This window comes from Plasmodium inui (genome assembly GCF_000524495.1).
Source record: "Plasmodium inui San Antonio 1 unplaced genomic scaffold supercont1.10, whole genome shotgun sequence".
In the NCBI taxonomy this organism is placed as follows: Eukaryota; Apicomplexa; class Aconoidasida; order Haemosporida; family Plasmodiidae; genus Plasmodium; species Plasmodium inui.
Window position 1 is genome coordinate 10,594 of NW_008481844.1, and position 15,914 is coordinate 26,507.

Here is a 15,914-nt window from a genome sequence, read left to right on the forward strand (position 1 = left end):
CTCTTTTCTTCTTTTCCCCTCCCTACACGCTTAAATGAATCCCGCGCCACCTCACCAAAAAAGAAAATAAAATAAATGTTTCCATAACTCTTCCTGCCAGGGGTGGGAAGTACACACGTATGTGTCCACGTATATGTGCGCTTATCTATTCACCAGCTCATTCGTGCACTTTTCTAAGCGGAAAATTCTAACCCCCCTTGGAAGCAAATCCTTCCTTGTAAGCGACACCAATGTGTGTGCCCCTTCGCTTCCCTTCTTTGGCAGTACTACTACTACCTACAATGCAGCTAATTTTGTGCTCCTTCCCAAAGAAGAATATCCGAACCGTAAGAAGCATTTCTATATTTCCTCTTTTTATGTGCATGTCAGCACCGGTGGGGCTAGCCAAAATTAGGCAACCAAATGGGGACCCCACTATGAGTACCCCTATTTTTTGCGGATAATATAACGCCTTCCTTTCGAACCAGTTCCGCAGTTCGCCCCCGATGATCTTTTACTTATTCCACATTCTTTTTATATAAAATTTGGTGAAATTATTTGTTCATTTCTCATTTCGATTAAGCGCAAAGTTGCCTCAACAAGTGGATTGGACACCCGGGAGTGAATTTACAAGGAGGGGCATCAACGTGGTGCGAGGAAAAGCAGTCAATCGTAAAAAAAAAAAAAAAAAAAAAAAATAAAATAAAATAAAATTGCAGTCATAATAGTAACACTAAGTGAACCCCACGGTGTATACATGATAGGCCTTAGGGGGAAAGCCCCACAGACACCCACAACGGCGCAACCGTGCCAGCCTTCTTGTTCTGTGATCGACGCGTAAACGGACAGGGTACAACTACTAAGTGGTTTTATTTAAATTGAGCTTCCAAAATGGGAAGAGAAGTGGTGTAAGTTTTTTTTTTAGGCCATTAAACTATTCCCGTCGTGGGGATAAATAAAAGGGAACGCGCAACGCACACATACATGAGGACATATATACACGCACACACCGGCACGTGCGTCCCCGACACTCTGCGCGCCGGAGATCACCGATGAGAGGAAAGGCAGTCATGGAGGGTATTGAAGGTACAAAAAAAAGGCAAAAATGGAAACAAAGGAAAATGGAGGCTTCAAAAACCACATACATATGTATATATATATTTATTAGGGGATAACATAAGGGGGAACATATGTGCATGTCCCCTCCCGACCTCCGCGTTTCGCCTCGGCCTGCCTACCAATCGAATTGACCAATAGATGGAGGATCCGTCTGGGGAAAAGTTAATTTTTCATACTCACCTTGACGAATTCACTCTGGGGAGCTGTCCGTCTCTATCTTTTCTCTTTTTACACTTCTAAGCAGGGCTAAATAAATATACATAAATATTTGCGTGGACCCCTTTTCGAGAAATGACGTGGAGAACAGCCCCTCAGGGGGAACGAAGTAATCCTCCACTGATGCGCGGTCCAATTCCCCTCGTCCTTGTACACGCAGGCAACCTAAGTGCTTGAAATCGACATCTCACTACGTATTTTTAATATTTTATACATCAAGTAGCACGTAGATATGAAGGGCAAAAAGGCTATGCTCAAACTAATCACTGTGGTGACAGCTTTGGCTTTAAAATAGTAAAAAGTGGCAGCGGCAAGAGTACCCAACACAGGGGTTGAAAAAATCTTCAATCCGGAAAAGAATTTCTTTATTTTTTCGTAAAAATTTAAACCACTTTCCATGGGCTCATTCTTCTCATCATTGATATATTTTAACGTCCTTATAATTTCTTTTTCCAAAATTAGATCGATTTTTTTTATAAATGCCATTATTTTTGATACTATGTTTCGTCTCTGCTGCTCGTAAATATTTTCTATCTTATCCACTATGTTTTGCTCCAACGTCTCATATGTTGTGTTTGGATTTTTTAAGGATTCGACTAGAATTCTGTTGCCTTTTGCCTTCGTGGGGTAGTAGCTCCCCGTTCCTATGCTTCCGGGAGCGCCATGGATATGTGCTCCAGTTTGGTGGGCACTCATCTGGAGGGATGGTCACATGAGAGAAGAAAAGTAATGAAAAAGAGAGCGTTCATTTGTAAATGCGTTTAAATAAGAACAAAAGCAGAAATGTGTACATCATTCTATGCAATATCTCAGTGGCAGACACTTTTTTTCTTTTTTTTTTCTCTTCTTTTCAACTTACACTAGGCGAACAGAACTGCCACAACATGACGAAACTCACAAAGACGAAGGCCTTCACAAAAAATGGGGCAATGCTAAACCTCTCAAACTTATATCCCCCTTTTGAAGCACACACATTGGAATCCTTACAAAAGTCATCCACCTTTTTATCCACATATTTGCAGCCCTCATAATAAGTCGCAGCTGCGGAAGGATTACAATGACGTTCAGAATTTGTCCCCATTATCTGTTCACGCTTGTAAATAAAAAAAGGTGGCAACATAAAATGTTAATAAAAACAAAAAGGGGGAGGCGGGAAAAAAAAAAAAAAAAAATTGGCGAAATGAGAAAGGGGATACTCGATTCGTGTAATTGGAACACGGTTAGCTAAACAGTAAACTAGAAAGCGTGAAAGATGAACGTTCTTCATATAATAAATAATAATTCATTGAGTTATTTATTTTCACTTATTTTTACATCAGCACGACCAATGAAAAAAGAGAAAAAAAAAAAGCGAAAAGTGAACATGTTATATATACGCTATTCTTAGAAGGGAATAAAAAAAAAAAAGAGAAGAATAATCGGTTCCAACTTTCTAAAAAAGCTAATAAAACAAAACATGAGATGATGCATCTGCCCCAGCTTGCTTTTCCTTCTCTGCTTCCTCACTTTCTTCGCTTCTTTCCTGCTATAATTTTTGAACCGCTTTTTAACGTGGAGGTAATTTTGCGAGTACTATTTTTATTAAGCATAAAAACTGATCTTACTAAAAATACTAGGCCCATTGGTATTTTATTCATTCACGTGGCTACTATTTTTTTTTTTTTTTATTCATATTGAATGTAATATAGCCGTCGTAGTGTGCGGCAGTAGCGCCGCAATAGTGGCAATACCGTCGCAGTACCACAGCAGTATGGCAGTATAGCAAAGAGAAAGAAAAAATAATCAACAAAGATGGGGACTAAAAATGATGCCATAAAATGCAGTGATAAAAAAAAAAGTGAAGCCTTGAACTTTTTTACGAAAATTTGGTTTTTCCAAAAAAGAAAATATTTTACTCCATCAACCATAAAAAGGGCAGCAACATCTTTTCTTCCCTTTACCTAACTGAACTAATATACAAGTTTTAACAATTTCTAGAAAGAGAAAACGCATTATCGAGGTACTTCGTTGGGTTTCCTTTTTATGCCGTCGTGTTGTTGCTACCAAACGAAACATGAGCTCCGAAAAATTATGCTCACAAAAAAGTGGAAGGAAATAGTTCTAAGGGGAAAAAAAAATCTAAGGATTGTCACCAGCCAAACGTTGACGTAGCAGTAAATAACAAGTTATGCAAAAAAGCAGTGCGCAATGCGACTTACGCGTTGCCAATGTTTCCCATCTGTATGCATAAGGGTGCAAAAAAAAGAAAGAAAAAGGAAAAAAATCATATCTTACTACGGCAAAGTGACTCAGAAACGTACCTACAACTCATTTTTTTTTTTTTTCTTTTTTGCAAAAACAAGGGAAGCTGTGCATTTCACGCAACTTCTACTTCAGTGACACTGAAGCATACTTCAATAGGAATATGCACATGAGGCAACCTTCTTGCTATCCTAAGATCGATCATTTGACTCATACATATAGAGGGGGTCAGATATAAAACAGCTATTTACTCTTTTCCTATCCACTCCTGCATGTACATATCAACATGTACCTTCTCCTCTTAGACACCACCGCATGGCATGCAGTCCAAATTCACCCCTCTTCTTCTCGCCCCCTCAAAATTGGTGACAACTAGAGAAGCCGAAAATTCAAGCAGAATGCACCTCTCGAGTGGGGTTAGCACTACTTCTTTTTACGATAAAACAAAATGCACCAATTTATGTTTCATAACAATCCGGAAAATGAGTTCTAACAGAGTAAATAACTTCATACACGGATAAATTTCCTTTCTGTTTGAAAATATTTTTATTTAGCCTCTTTAACAAAGTGGCGTATCCTCTTGCCAGCACGCATTAATATTGTCCTGTGTCATTTTTGCGTCAGCATTTTCCGCAGCTGCGCCATTTCATTGGCACTAACCTTTCCACACACACGTAACACTGCTTGTATCATGTGTCGTCCCCATACCGTTTTGCGTGCTACTCGGCATCTGTGTGGTTCCCCACTTGGCCATTCTGTTGTAACAAGCTCATATCAGTGGAGAAACGCTGACTAGGCGAGGGTAGGAAATCGAACGCTGCAGGAATTGTGCACACTTGCGTGAAAAAAAAGCTCCATCAATGTGGCTCTCAAGTCAGGTAAATCAAATATTTCTCCTCATACGTTGACACCGCGCATTTCATGGGTATATTTTCAACCATATGCAACCCCTGTGCAATTTCTACACATTATGCTGATTTCATATGCGCAGATAAAACTGCCATTCTGCGTGGTAACAATAGACCATTGAACCCTGCACGGAAAATTATGCTAGGGTTACATTACAGAAGTGATTTCTCTTTTTTTTCGAAATATTCTTACAAGCTTAGTGTACATAGGTAGGTTCATGGGTCATGTGCTCTTCTTCCGGTTCTACGCTTCCCCCCTCAAGCATGCACAAAAGCGTAATTTGCTAGGTCCTCTCCAACATCATTTAAAAACTACAACCATTCTATAGCCAGGCAACAATCCAGCAGAACATATATGTAAACACAAATGAACGGAAAAATATATTATACTTTTAGGTAACAACTTCTACCTTGTCGTACTGTACGTGTAACACCTCCACGTGGGAGTGTCCAGATCCGATTATACAAATGGGAAAAAATAACTGCCTTTGACTTCGCGATGGACGCCGTGTTCCTGCGGCGCCACGGTGGTGGATGAAGGAGAAAACACGGGTTATCGCAATGTTACCATGTTATCATGTTATGATGCCACGATGCAATGATGCGTTAGTTTGGCAACAGGTTCGTGGTTGCACATTCACTTCTATCGTCAGGGGTACCCGATCATCATAAATAATAACAACAATGATTACAACAATAGGAATAAAATGAAGAAGTCGAACAACAACAATATTATCATTGCCCCTATTGTTGTTATTTTCACCGCCACTTGTGCTGTTATATTTTTTTCTGCATCCCTAAGCCGCCAAATTAACCGCCCTTACAACGGAGTCCTCCCCGAGGGGCACAGTCTAAAATTAGCTTTTCTTCCAACAAAAAAAAACCCACTTTATAATTCGATTAAGGCTTAGATTTATATTTCGATTAAGGATTAGATTTAGGATTATATTTAAGTTTAGATTTAGATTTAGGTTTAGTTTTATGTTTAGATTTAGGATTATATTTAAGTTTAGATTTAGGTTTAGATTTAGATTTAGGTTTAGATTTAGATTTAGATTTAGGTTTAGATTTAGATTTAGGTTTAGATTTGGTTTTATATTTGGGTTTACTTTTAGATTTAGGTATAGATTTAGGTATAGTTTCAGATTTAGGTTTAGATTCATCTTATGATCTATATGGTGGCGTCCATATAGATGTAGACGAATCTTTCTTATTTGCCATCTCGTGAGGTGCAATTCTTTTTTTTTCTTTTTTATCCAATTTGGTAATTTATATAGCATATTTAAGATGGCAATTTTTTAGTTTAAAAAATAAGAAACAAATGTACGCAACAGCACAATACAGCACATCACATCCCAATTACCACTGGTGTTCACTTCCTCGAGGCTAAAAACTCTACTCCGAATTTGCCGCCATTATATTCCTCCTCTACACTCCCCAACCACAAGCGAATGGCGACTTTAACCAAAAAATGCATCACAGATGCGCGAGGCTGGATAAGGTGGTGCGCCCCAGGGCTTTCAAAGGATCGCTTATTTGTTTGTCCTGCCTGTTCTTCTAGCTAAGGCGATTAAGTAGGGGAAACCAGATCCAGACATTCCTCCTTTTATATTCCTATACCGTCGGCTGGACCCACATAAAAGGGGACACCCCGATACATTATGTAGCTTTGTACATATCGATGCACTCAGAAGTATATAGTTCTTTCTTCTTCCCCTAAGGCCACCCCTTCATCATAGTACCCACAAATCTGCTCCCAGGTGTTAAATCCAACCGTCATTATGATCTCAGAATCTTAGCTGAGGCGATCCCGTCAAATGAGGAAACACAACTGGAGGGTGGAAAGAAACGAAGAGGGGGAAAAATTGGAACACATGAAAACAGCATGCAGGAAAGCAGCGCCTAGTTCCACCATATCAAAGCGGGAAGCACACCCCAGAAGACACATCCAACACAGAGGGTACGCCCAGAAGGCCCAAAAATCGTTTTCTATGGAATTACAAGAAATCGATTGGGGAACTACAAATCGAGCAGTCCAAACTTGAAGAGCCAAAGGAACTAACAAAATAAAAAAAAACACAATCAGAGAAAAATAATGATCCCCACAATGAGAAAAACATTCCTGAGTACAGTATAAAACTGATGGAAGAAGGACTCCTCACTAGGTTAAATAATTTAAACGGAACCCTCTCTAAGGAATATGTGTAAATTCTCTGGTTTAACTTTCATAATGAGTGTCTTCGAAAGTACTATGCCATGATGGAGGAAGTGTGGATAAATGCAGAATCTTCTGCATCCCGCCGTAACATCCCACAACAAAATTTGCAAGAACTCTGCTGCAGAGTTTATGCCACCCTCATTACTGAACATAGAGAAAAGAATAAAAGTTGCGTAAACGACTTTTACGATTTGTTTGGCAAAGGAGAATGTACATGTGATGTGTACATATCTTCCCTGGAGGGAAGAAGGAATGTGTGCACCCACGCTATCAAAATGGTGAGGTTTAAAAGTGGTAAAACCTTATGCTCATTGTGTTGAGGAATTACTCCAACAAGACTTCCACAGGGGAAAAGACACAATTGCATTCAAGCCCCCGCACCCCCTTGTCCTACTACCTGTTGTAGACGACATAGGGGGGGAATTAAGCCAAGCCACAGAACGGATCATTCCCCACACTGACACAGTCCCCCAAGAGCTTCTTTACCCTCCTCTATCACTCCGCTCTGTTAACACGCATTTTACGAATGGTGCGAACAAGATTTATCTTGGTCCACTACTTTCCCGTTTTTATCGGTGAGCCATGGGTTAACCTGGTCATGCATGCATATAAATAGACAACAATTGTATGCAAACAGGGAGTTTATTCCAGTCACTCTTACAAATTCGTCTTCCCATTTGTTACTCACGGAATGGGGTAAAAATGGATTAAAAAAATGGCAACCGCACCAAACATGTAGACCAAGCAGGTACATACCCTTGTGTGTTTCCTACTCCCTACTGCTTCAGATTTGTTTTTTTTTTTTTTTTTTTTTCGAGGAGAATCAGTTTGTTAGATTACCCTCAACTGCTTTTATACTTCTTCTCAACAATGAGAAAAGAAGGCTGGGCTAGATGTCCTTCTTTTACCACTTTACGTTTGACTAACCGTAATCCTTGAAGCATACACAACTGCCCAGCGTTTTTGTAAATGGCTACACATTTCTGTGCCAAAAACGGGGAAAGGCAGTACCTCCTCGGTAACGCTTGTCACAGGATTGCACTCAGAGAAAGTAGCCGAGTCATCCCTCAGTGGTGAAGTCCCCGAACAATTTTATCCGTTCACTTCCTCGCATAAACGTTACATCTCCCACCTCAATTATCATTTGCTCTTTACCCATAGCCGCGAGGCTCTATATGCAAACAAATGGGTACATATCCCACTGTAGCCAGAGCAAGGGAAGTATGTCAACCGAAATGAGGCCAAAGAAACAGAAAAAGTCCACTTCTGAGGGACAAAACAACTGCACATACTCCGTTCGTCCGCTCTTTTTACCCCCCGAATGTACATAAAAAATTATTCATCAAATGAGAAGACGCTTCTAAAGTTGCACTGGCTGAAGCAACATTTTTGACGCACCCAACGTGAAGAAAAAATAAAATAGAATAAAAATAAATAATCCCTCCTCTGTGAAGTTTTTTTTTTTTTAAATTACCACTCCGAATGTGGGTCACCCCTCAGCGCTGACTTCGTAGAGAAAAAAAAAAAAAAAAACAATCACTCAAAGAGAAAAATGCTTCAATAAGTGCCGGTCAGTTTTACCTAACTGCACAGTTCTAAGAAATCTCCAGGCAAAAAGGTATTGAAAAAGAAAAAAAAGATTTTAAATAAGTTTAGGCCGTGATTATGTACCATAACTGCGTATAAGAAGAAAGATAAATGGCACCTCTCAAAGGGCGTTGTTTCTTTTCCCGGATGAAGAGGCCACCCCCCCTCTTTTTCTTACGTGCAAGGGCACTAAGTTTTTTTTTTTTTTCCCCTCGCTTCTCGAAATGGATGAAAGTACGCAGATATATAACTCGCCTCCCCTAGGCAGATTTATTCTGTTGCTTTTTCTACTGGGTCAAAATGTTCTAGCGGTCCTACACCTACTTAGGGGGGCGTGCACCATGGGGTATCTCCACATTCTGCATTTTTCTTTAAAAAATAAGTTCACTCACAGTGCGCGTTAATTGCCACTACAGCTTCTGACACGATGAGCACGGGACTGTCCTCCGTCGAAGCGACAACATCACGTAGAATACGGTTACAGGTTTGCCGCCTTAAATATGTATAATGGAATTCATTTTTTGTAAGCCTCTTAAGGGGTGTTGAAAAACTAGTAACTGCGAACACATATAATCCCTTAACATACTGCATGCTGAACGTAGAATATGCTCTCTTTTTTCTTCTGTTTTCCCCCCTCTCCCCCTTGCTGTTGAACAGCACCATAGCGACCTTTCCATTTCTGTTGAAACTACTAAACAGGAAATCGTTTCCTAGAGGATATTCACCTTTGCAGGGCAACTTTCGATACTTACATTTTTTCTTCTGTAAGGTTTCCGGGAGCTACACTGCCCAGTTGAACGGCCCTCATACCAATCACCCTACCGGTGATATATCTGCAGCTTAAAAAAAAAAAAAAAAAAAAAAAAGAGGACCTACTCCACCGATAACATTAAGTCAAATTCAAAGGATAGTAAACCTTCTATAAACGAATTTCGTTCACCAGGGGGAACACAAAGAGGGAGTCCTGTGCTAATGGACTGACCACCCCTCTAAGGGTTTCCATGTGCGCCTTCCTCCTCATTTTCCCAATCGTGATCTTAAAACCTAGGTGTAGTTCTAGCATGTGAGTGTGGACGCATATGTACATCACTGTGGACACAATACGCTCCTTTATTCCGTTACTTCCTCATTCATAACAAAACCACTTTTTACAAAAAGGAACCCGAAATTCCCTTGCGCACTCGCAGCACCCAGCGAAATTTCCTGATCTACATGCAAATTCAAATTTCTACTTCGGATTGAGCTGTTCGAATGGAGATAGAAGCTCAAGCAAGGCGATACTTGCACATCTGGGAGAAGTGGGAAAAGTGGAAGATGTGGGGAGAGAATCAAAAGCCGAGCTCACGGAAGATTCCTCGCACACCCCTGCTGACGCGCACCAAATGGAGAGCTAGATGACGCCCCTGACTCCTTCGCAAGATATGGACAGGCCAAGCAATTCCAGCACGAAAAGCCATATGCCCACCGAGTCCAAAACAATAAACCACCGGTACCAGCACGTCTGGACCTCGGACGAAGCGCTTTCCAAATTGAGACTCAAAATCAACAGGTACATCAACGAACAAGAAGGGGATCAAACGAGACACAAGAATGGAAACATCAGAACAGAGGAGAACATTAAAAAGAACCTGAAGACGTTCGAACGACAACTAAAGTAACAAATGGACACCTTATACTTCTATGTTAACAAAAAAGGCATGTACGAATTATGGGGAAATATTTACGACAAAAGGAGATATAAATACATAGACATGATAGAGACATTGTGGCAGAAATGCGTTCACCTAACAGAGAAGAAGCAAATCCCAAAGAAATTTTTATTTAAAGTTTGGTGGAAGGCTTACTCCGATTTCGTAGCAGAGCTGCAAAATTATGACTGCCTAAATCTCAGAAGTTTTTACGAGCTATATGACAAAAACCACTGCCCCAGATATAACTACATGGAATTCATCATGGAGAATAAAAAATCCTGGAAGGAATTCACCACAAGGATGAAAAATGAGTGGACGAATATATTGCTCTCCGAGTTAAGGGGCTATTCCAAGTAATCCTTCAAAGAGAGGGCGCCCGTTTGATGCTAATCCCATGGGGGAACAAAAAAACAGGCGCCGAAAAGGCGCAAAGAAGGATAGAAAAAGCAAAATCGTGTCCTCTTCAGATTCACGACAGAACCACCCACAGTTGCACACCTGTACAGGCTGCACAGAATGGAACCCCATTGCATTGCGGAACAGGAAAGATGGTGCCACCTCCCCAAGGCGTAAAAAACCTCCTTTCTACTCTACCCAGATGGAGACTTTCACTGTTCAGTAATTCGAGCAATGCATGTGGGCGTGGCGAGGAGCAGAGCGACGCGCACTAGGGCTAAAGAGGGAAATAACTTTTTCCTTTTCCCAAAATCGAAAGCTGTAGGTAAAGGTAAATTCATTTTATCTGATCGTATTTAGCTGCATCTCACTGTATCTCTTTTTTTTTTTCTTTCTTAAAATTGCAATGTCAGGGATGTCACGGTGTTTGATTAAACCCCCATTCGTCTGTTCTCCCCAAGGGTACATGCCTTATCAGTAGTAGACAGGGAAAAAAAAAAAAAGTTTGCCTGCATAAGTGAAAAAAGATAAATCGAATTAAATCAATTAATCTTCCTTTATCATTTTTTTTTTGCCATATATTGTAAAGAGGGGGAATTGCTGATCAATCACCTCTCTTAAATGAGAGGGCCTCAACCTGCTGGGTCAAAAATGCTGGATAAATTATCCCCATACAGAGAGAAATCTTCCCAGAAACAAAAAAAACTTCTCTCAATTTTTTATTTTTTTCTTAATGAATATATAAACAATCGATAGGGTAGTATACCCTACCCCCCTCCCATTTGTATTTCCTGCACAGTTGGGAAGCACCCTCCCTTTGTAAGTGGAGACACACTCTCTTTTTAAATAATTTCCATTCACTGGAGGAAGCGACGCAACGAGGAAAAAAAAAGAAAAAAAAAAAAAAAAAGGCGACACGTAAGCAAACGATCGCCGAGGGAGACGAAACAGTTTAGTTAGGAATCTTCCATAGAGAGGCAAAATTTTTAAGCGCCAATTTTCTGTGCAAGCGGCAAGGACCTAAACGATAAGTTCCACTTAAGGGTTTGGAAAAGATTCGCTTCAGCTAACTGGAATGGATCACTTCAGCGTCACTGCATTGGGTTTACATTTCTCATTTATATGTTTATTCATTTTATTTTTGGGCCACAGCTGCAATCACGCCGAAGGTCGCCACACCACGAGTTTAGCACACAGAAACGAGGGTTACAAAGACGAGCATGTTAGAGTGCGATGCATATGCATAGTTTTGGCGAATGGGGTGCACGATAGAATGCAGGCTCTCATGCTCCTATGTTCGCCTTCACTTTGAGACGTCAACCTGGGGTGAGGAATTTTTTCTCGTTTCCTTCGCCAGCGCCTCCTTGGTGTAGTCAATGCTGTGTGCCCGCTTCGTGTGCTTCGTTCGCTTCATTTTACCGATTTTTTGTTATCATTTTGCGCCACCATTTTGCGTTGCCCGTTGGCTCGCCCTCTCAGCTTAAGCACTCTTCTTTGCAATTTCGCCGTGCCACCTTGCGCTATTTCCGAACGGAGGGGATTCACACTCGCAAATGTGAATGCGCCCCTTTCTTTTCTCCCACCCCCCTGAAAATTTTTATCATCATAAAGGAACGCGGTAAGGGGAAACTCTTTTAAGAGCTCTCTTTTTTATTTTTCCCCATTTTTGAGTGAATTTTTTTTTTGCCCAGCGCTGCTCCTCTCCTTGAAGACATACCTCTCGAGGCCGCTCAGCCACACACACGAAGTATTCGCTTACTGCTGGCACTACGGCACCCAAAATGAGCTTCAAAGGAAAGAAACTCCTCGATGACGATAGAAGCAGCGATGTGGGAAGGAAAAGAAAGCGACTGAAAAAAGTGTCAAGCAGTTTGTTTGATAGCGACGATGACGATAACGTCAACGATTGGTTTAACAAAGGAGAGGACACCAATTCATCTCAATCCAAAAGCGTCGTCGAAATTAATGACGAGGAGGATGCCGAGCAGAAGGATACCTACTACACCACAGGGACGATTTCCAACAGATCACTGCCCCAAAACGCGTCAAGCAAACCCATGTACCATGACATAACGTCTTACTTCAAACCAAGTTCCAAAAAAATGGAGGACCAAACAGAGGCGGACACAGTCGGAAGCACACACAATGTGAAGGGCATTGCACGAGAAAACATAAGTCTCTTCGATATGGAAAGTAAAAAATTTAAAAAGGAGTCTCCTCATACTGGCACCGAGCTGAAGAGGCAGAGAGAAGAACACATATCCAACATGATAGACCAACACAAGTATAAAAGAAAACACACCTCTCCAGGGAAGGGAGAAATCAAAGAGGAACTCGACTTTAACAGTAGCAGCGGGAGTACCACAAAAAAGAAAAACTTCACCTCCATGTCCACTATCGGTGGAAATAACAACAAGGACGATGCAGCCAACAAGTTCGACTACCTCCCTTTTCATAGCCTCAAATTTGTGTTAACAGGCGTGTTTAAGAATTTTTCTCGAGACGAGTTAGGGTCCAAAATTAAAGAACATGGCGGAAGCGTTATGTCCGCTGTGTCGTCAAAAACACATTATCTCATTCATGGCGAGTACCTGGAAGATGGCCGAATGTACGACGAGGGAAGGAAGTACCAGAAGGCCTTCGAACTCCAGAAGATGAGCAAGTCCATTATTAAAATTCTGAATGAGGAGGAGCTGCTGCAGATGCTACCGCAGGAGAAGGACAAAGCGCCCAAGGGGGGAGACGCGGCTAACGGGGAAGACGGCCGAGATCAATTCGAAAAGAGCAGCCAGAGCGACTTCACCAAGATTAGAAGCGAGAGTGGGAACAACGGTGAAGCCAGCGGAAGTGGGAGCTATAAAAGTATCGCGTACAGCGAGAACAAGAACTCACCAAAGTTTGGTGCACCTGCGGATCAACACGAAATCCTCAATCAACTGTGGGTTGAGAAGTACAGACCAAAAAATCTGAACGAACTTGTAGGGAACAACCAGAATGTCCTCAAGTTAAAAAATTGGCTAGCGAGCTGGGATGATGTATGCATAAAGGGACTCAAAAAACAAGTAACGAAAACGTTTAGAGGGGTGTTCGAAAATGTCAATGCCAGGTGTGCCCTCTTGAGTGGCTCAGCAGGAATTGGAAAAACGACCACTGCAAAAATTGTGGCGGAAAGTTCCGGATATAACGTTATCGAATTTAATGCGTCTGATGAGAGAAACAAAGCGGCAGTAGAAAAAATCAGCGAAATGGCCACCGGGGGGTACTCCATTGCTTCTATCAAAAGCCGAAAATTGACCAAAACCTGCATCATTATGGACGAAGTGGATGGCATGTCTAGTGGAGACAAGGGAGGCAGTGCAGCAATCTTAAAGTTGATAGAAAAAACCAAGTGCCCAATTATCTGTATATGCAATGACAGGCAGAATAGCAAAATGAGAACATTAGCCAACAAATGCTACGATTTGAAATTTACAACACCAAACAAGAATAGCGTCGTGAAGAGGCTACTCGAAATATGCAAACAAGAGGATATTATGATGGAGCCCAACGCATTGGAACTTCTGTGGGAAAGCACAAATGGAGACTTGAGACAAATGCTAAACGCGCTGCAGTTACTCTCCAAGACGTATAAGCGGATCCAATTCTTGGACCTAAAAAAGGAATTAAACAATTCCAATAAAAACATACAATCCCTGGCTAACCCATTTGAAATAACACTAAAACTTCTAAATTTCCATGAGTCATCAAAATTAAAGATACGAGAAATCATGGACCTCTTTTTTGTCGACTATGAATTGATCCCATTTTTTATAAGTGAAAATTACACCAATGTATTTAATGACAATGATAAGTCTGCCGCCTCCATAAATAAATGGAATGCCTACTCTCAAATATCATATGATCTCACCCTGGCTGAGAAGATTAAATACAACATGAAAACGACAATGGACTTTTCTCTCCTTCCCCATTTTTCCATCCTTTCATGTGTATGTCCTGTCATGCGAATCAAAATGTTAAAGTCATTTATGTCTGGCAGAATTAACTTCCCTTCTGCATTTGGAAAGATCTCCACCTTCAACAAGAATAAGAGGCTACTAAATGAGGTATGCTTTAACATGTCCTACAAGCTGAATGTCTCTCCAAAGCACATGGTTACCTCGGGATTTTTAAATTATATATATGCCCAGATCATTTCGCCACTACAAAGTAACAACATAGCTAAGGCGATCCAACTAATGGAAGAATATAACGTCACCAGGGAAATGATCACGGAGAATATCCCCTGCTTGAGATTACCCACACAGGAAAATCTGTACGACAAATTGGACTCCAAAATCAAGGCATCCTTCACTCGGCTGTACAACGCTTCGCACGTTATCAAAAATGATCCTAACATAATGCGCAAGGGGATGAAGTCAACTGAGAAGAAGACTTCCTTCAAATTGAATGAATACGAATCCGATGAGGACATCGACGAGCTCAGTGAATCCAAGGAGGAGAAGGACGACGACGTACTGGTCACGAGTAAGGTGGACAAGAAGCCTGCATCCAAGAGCAAGGCCACCCCTCGCTCCAACACCAAGAAACGGTGACACTCCCTTGTGAACACCACGAATCGACACCAAGTCATTCCCTGCAATTGTGAAGCAACACACTATGGCGGAGTAGGGACATCTCCCCTTCTGGCCACCTCTCCGCGCCGCGCACCCGCAACTGCATTTTCTGTCACATGAATGTCAACTGGACCTGACTGCTCCTCTCCAAGGAGGCACCAACGCATGTGTCTCTTATCTATTCCAGCGCATGCAGGTACCTCCACCAGAAACGTTATGTGGTAACATGTATATATAATATATTTATAACCGCGTAACGTGACCTCGTCATTATTTTTCTCTCCGCCCCCCCATCTCTGCAATTACAACTTCCAACATGGCGCACCTACGCTAAGGCTCTTATCTCGCCCAACAGAAATGGGGAGAAGAATGCCCAGTTGTTAAATGACTTGGCACTTTTTTTTTTCTTCTTCCACAACTTTTTAAATGGATGATGTTCAAACTGGGCACGCCGTCTGTGTGCATTTAAGCATGTGTGTAGGTAGGCAAGCAGGCACATCCCGGCAGAGCTACTACCCTGCGCAGGCACTTCGACGCTTCTGTGCACCCCCCTGGCGCGGAACTCAGCTGGGCATTCCCCAAACAGTGGCGCCAATTTTGTGCATGGGTTATCCCACCCTGCGGCGAAAAAAAGCCAGCAGTTGCGTTTACCCCTCCCCCCGGGGAGTAAAACGTAACGCTTGTAAGAACCCACTTCAGTAGAGATAACCTACTGGTGGGGTGGGAATGCAAGAGGAAGAAAACCCCCCAGACGGGTGCACGCACTGCTCTGTGTCCGATTTACTTGCCTACGCGGTGGCGGAAAAATTCCAAACGTGCACGCTCGTGTTGAATTAAAAGGGTCCATGTTCAAATAAAAGGAAGCGTTCACGATGGCGTACCCTTCAACGTCGTAACTTAAAGGCGTGGTGTGTCAGGCGAAGGAAATAATGAGGGGGCGGCTATT

The 15,914-nt window shown here is 41.7% G+C and overlaps 6 protein-coding genes across 6 annotated transcripts; 4 read left to right on the top strand and 2 right to left on the bottom strand.

Annotated features, from left to right (window-relative positions):
- Positions 1–1,479: 1,479 nt before the first annotated feature.
- On the bottom strand, positions 1,480–2,010 carry C922_02700 (hypothetical protein; the record flags this gene model as incomplete). Its single annotated transcript, XM_008818299.1, has 1 exon — positions 1,480–2,010. The coding sequence occupies one exon, from the start codon at positions 2,008–2,010 to the stop codon at positions 1,480–1,482; it is 531 nt and encodes a 176-aa protein (XP_008816521.1).
- A 3,310-nt stretch (positions 2,011–5,320) lies between these two features.
- Positions 5,321–5,626, bottom strand: C922_02701 (hypothetical protein; the record flags this gene model as incomplete). The annotated part of the gene is made up of 1 exon (XM_008818300.1): positions 5,321–5,626. One exon carries the CDS (start codon positions 5,624–5,626, stop codon positions 5,321–5,323), a length of 306 nt encoding a protein of 101 aa, XP_008816522.1.
- Positions 5,627–6,722: 1,096 nt separating this feature from the next.
- Positions 6,723–7,001, top strand: C922_02702 (hypothetical protein; the record flags this gene model as incomplete). Its single annotated transcript, XM_008818301.1, has 1 exon — positions 6,723–7,001. One exon carries the CDS (start codon positions 6,723–6,725, stop codon positions 6,999–7,001), a length of 279 nt encoding a protein of 92 aa, XP_008816523.1.
- A 2,688-nt stretch (positions 7,002–9,689) lies between these two features.
- Positions 9,690–9,926, top strand: C922_02703 (hypothetical protein; the record flags this gene model as incomplete). The annotated part of the gene is made up of 1 exon (XM_008818302.1): positions 9,690–9,926. The coding sequence occupies one exon, from the start codon at positions 9,690–9,692 to the stop codon at positions 9,924–9,926; it is 237 nt and encodes a 78-aa protein (XP_008816524.1).
- A 3-nt stretch (positions 9,927–9,929) lies between these two features.
- On the top strand, positions 9,930–10,316 carry C922_02704 (hypothetical protein; the record flags this gene model as incomplete). Its single annotated transcript, XM_008818303.1, has 1 exon — positions 9,930–10,316. One exon carries the CDS (start codon positions 9,930–9,932, stop codon positions 10,314–10,316), a length of 387 nt encoding a protein of 128 aa, XP_008816525.1.
- A 1,820-nt stretch (positions 10,317–12,136) lies between these two features.
- On the top strand, positions 12,137–14,947 carry C922_02705 (replication factor C subunit 1; the record flags this gene model as incomplete). The annotated part of the gene is made up of 1 exon (XM_008818304.1): positions 12,137–14,947. One exon carries the CDS (start codon positions 12,137–12,139, stop codon positions 14,945–14,947), a length of 2,811 nt encoding a protein of 936 aa, XP_008816526.1.
- Positions 14,948–15,914: the final 967 nt, after the last annotated feature.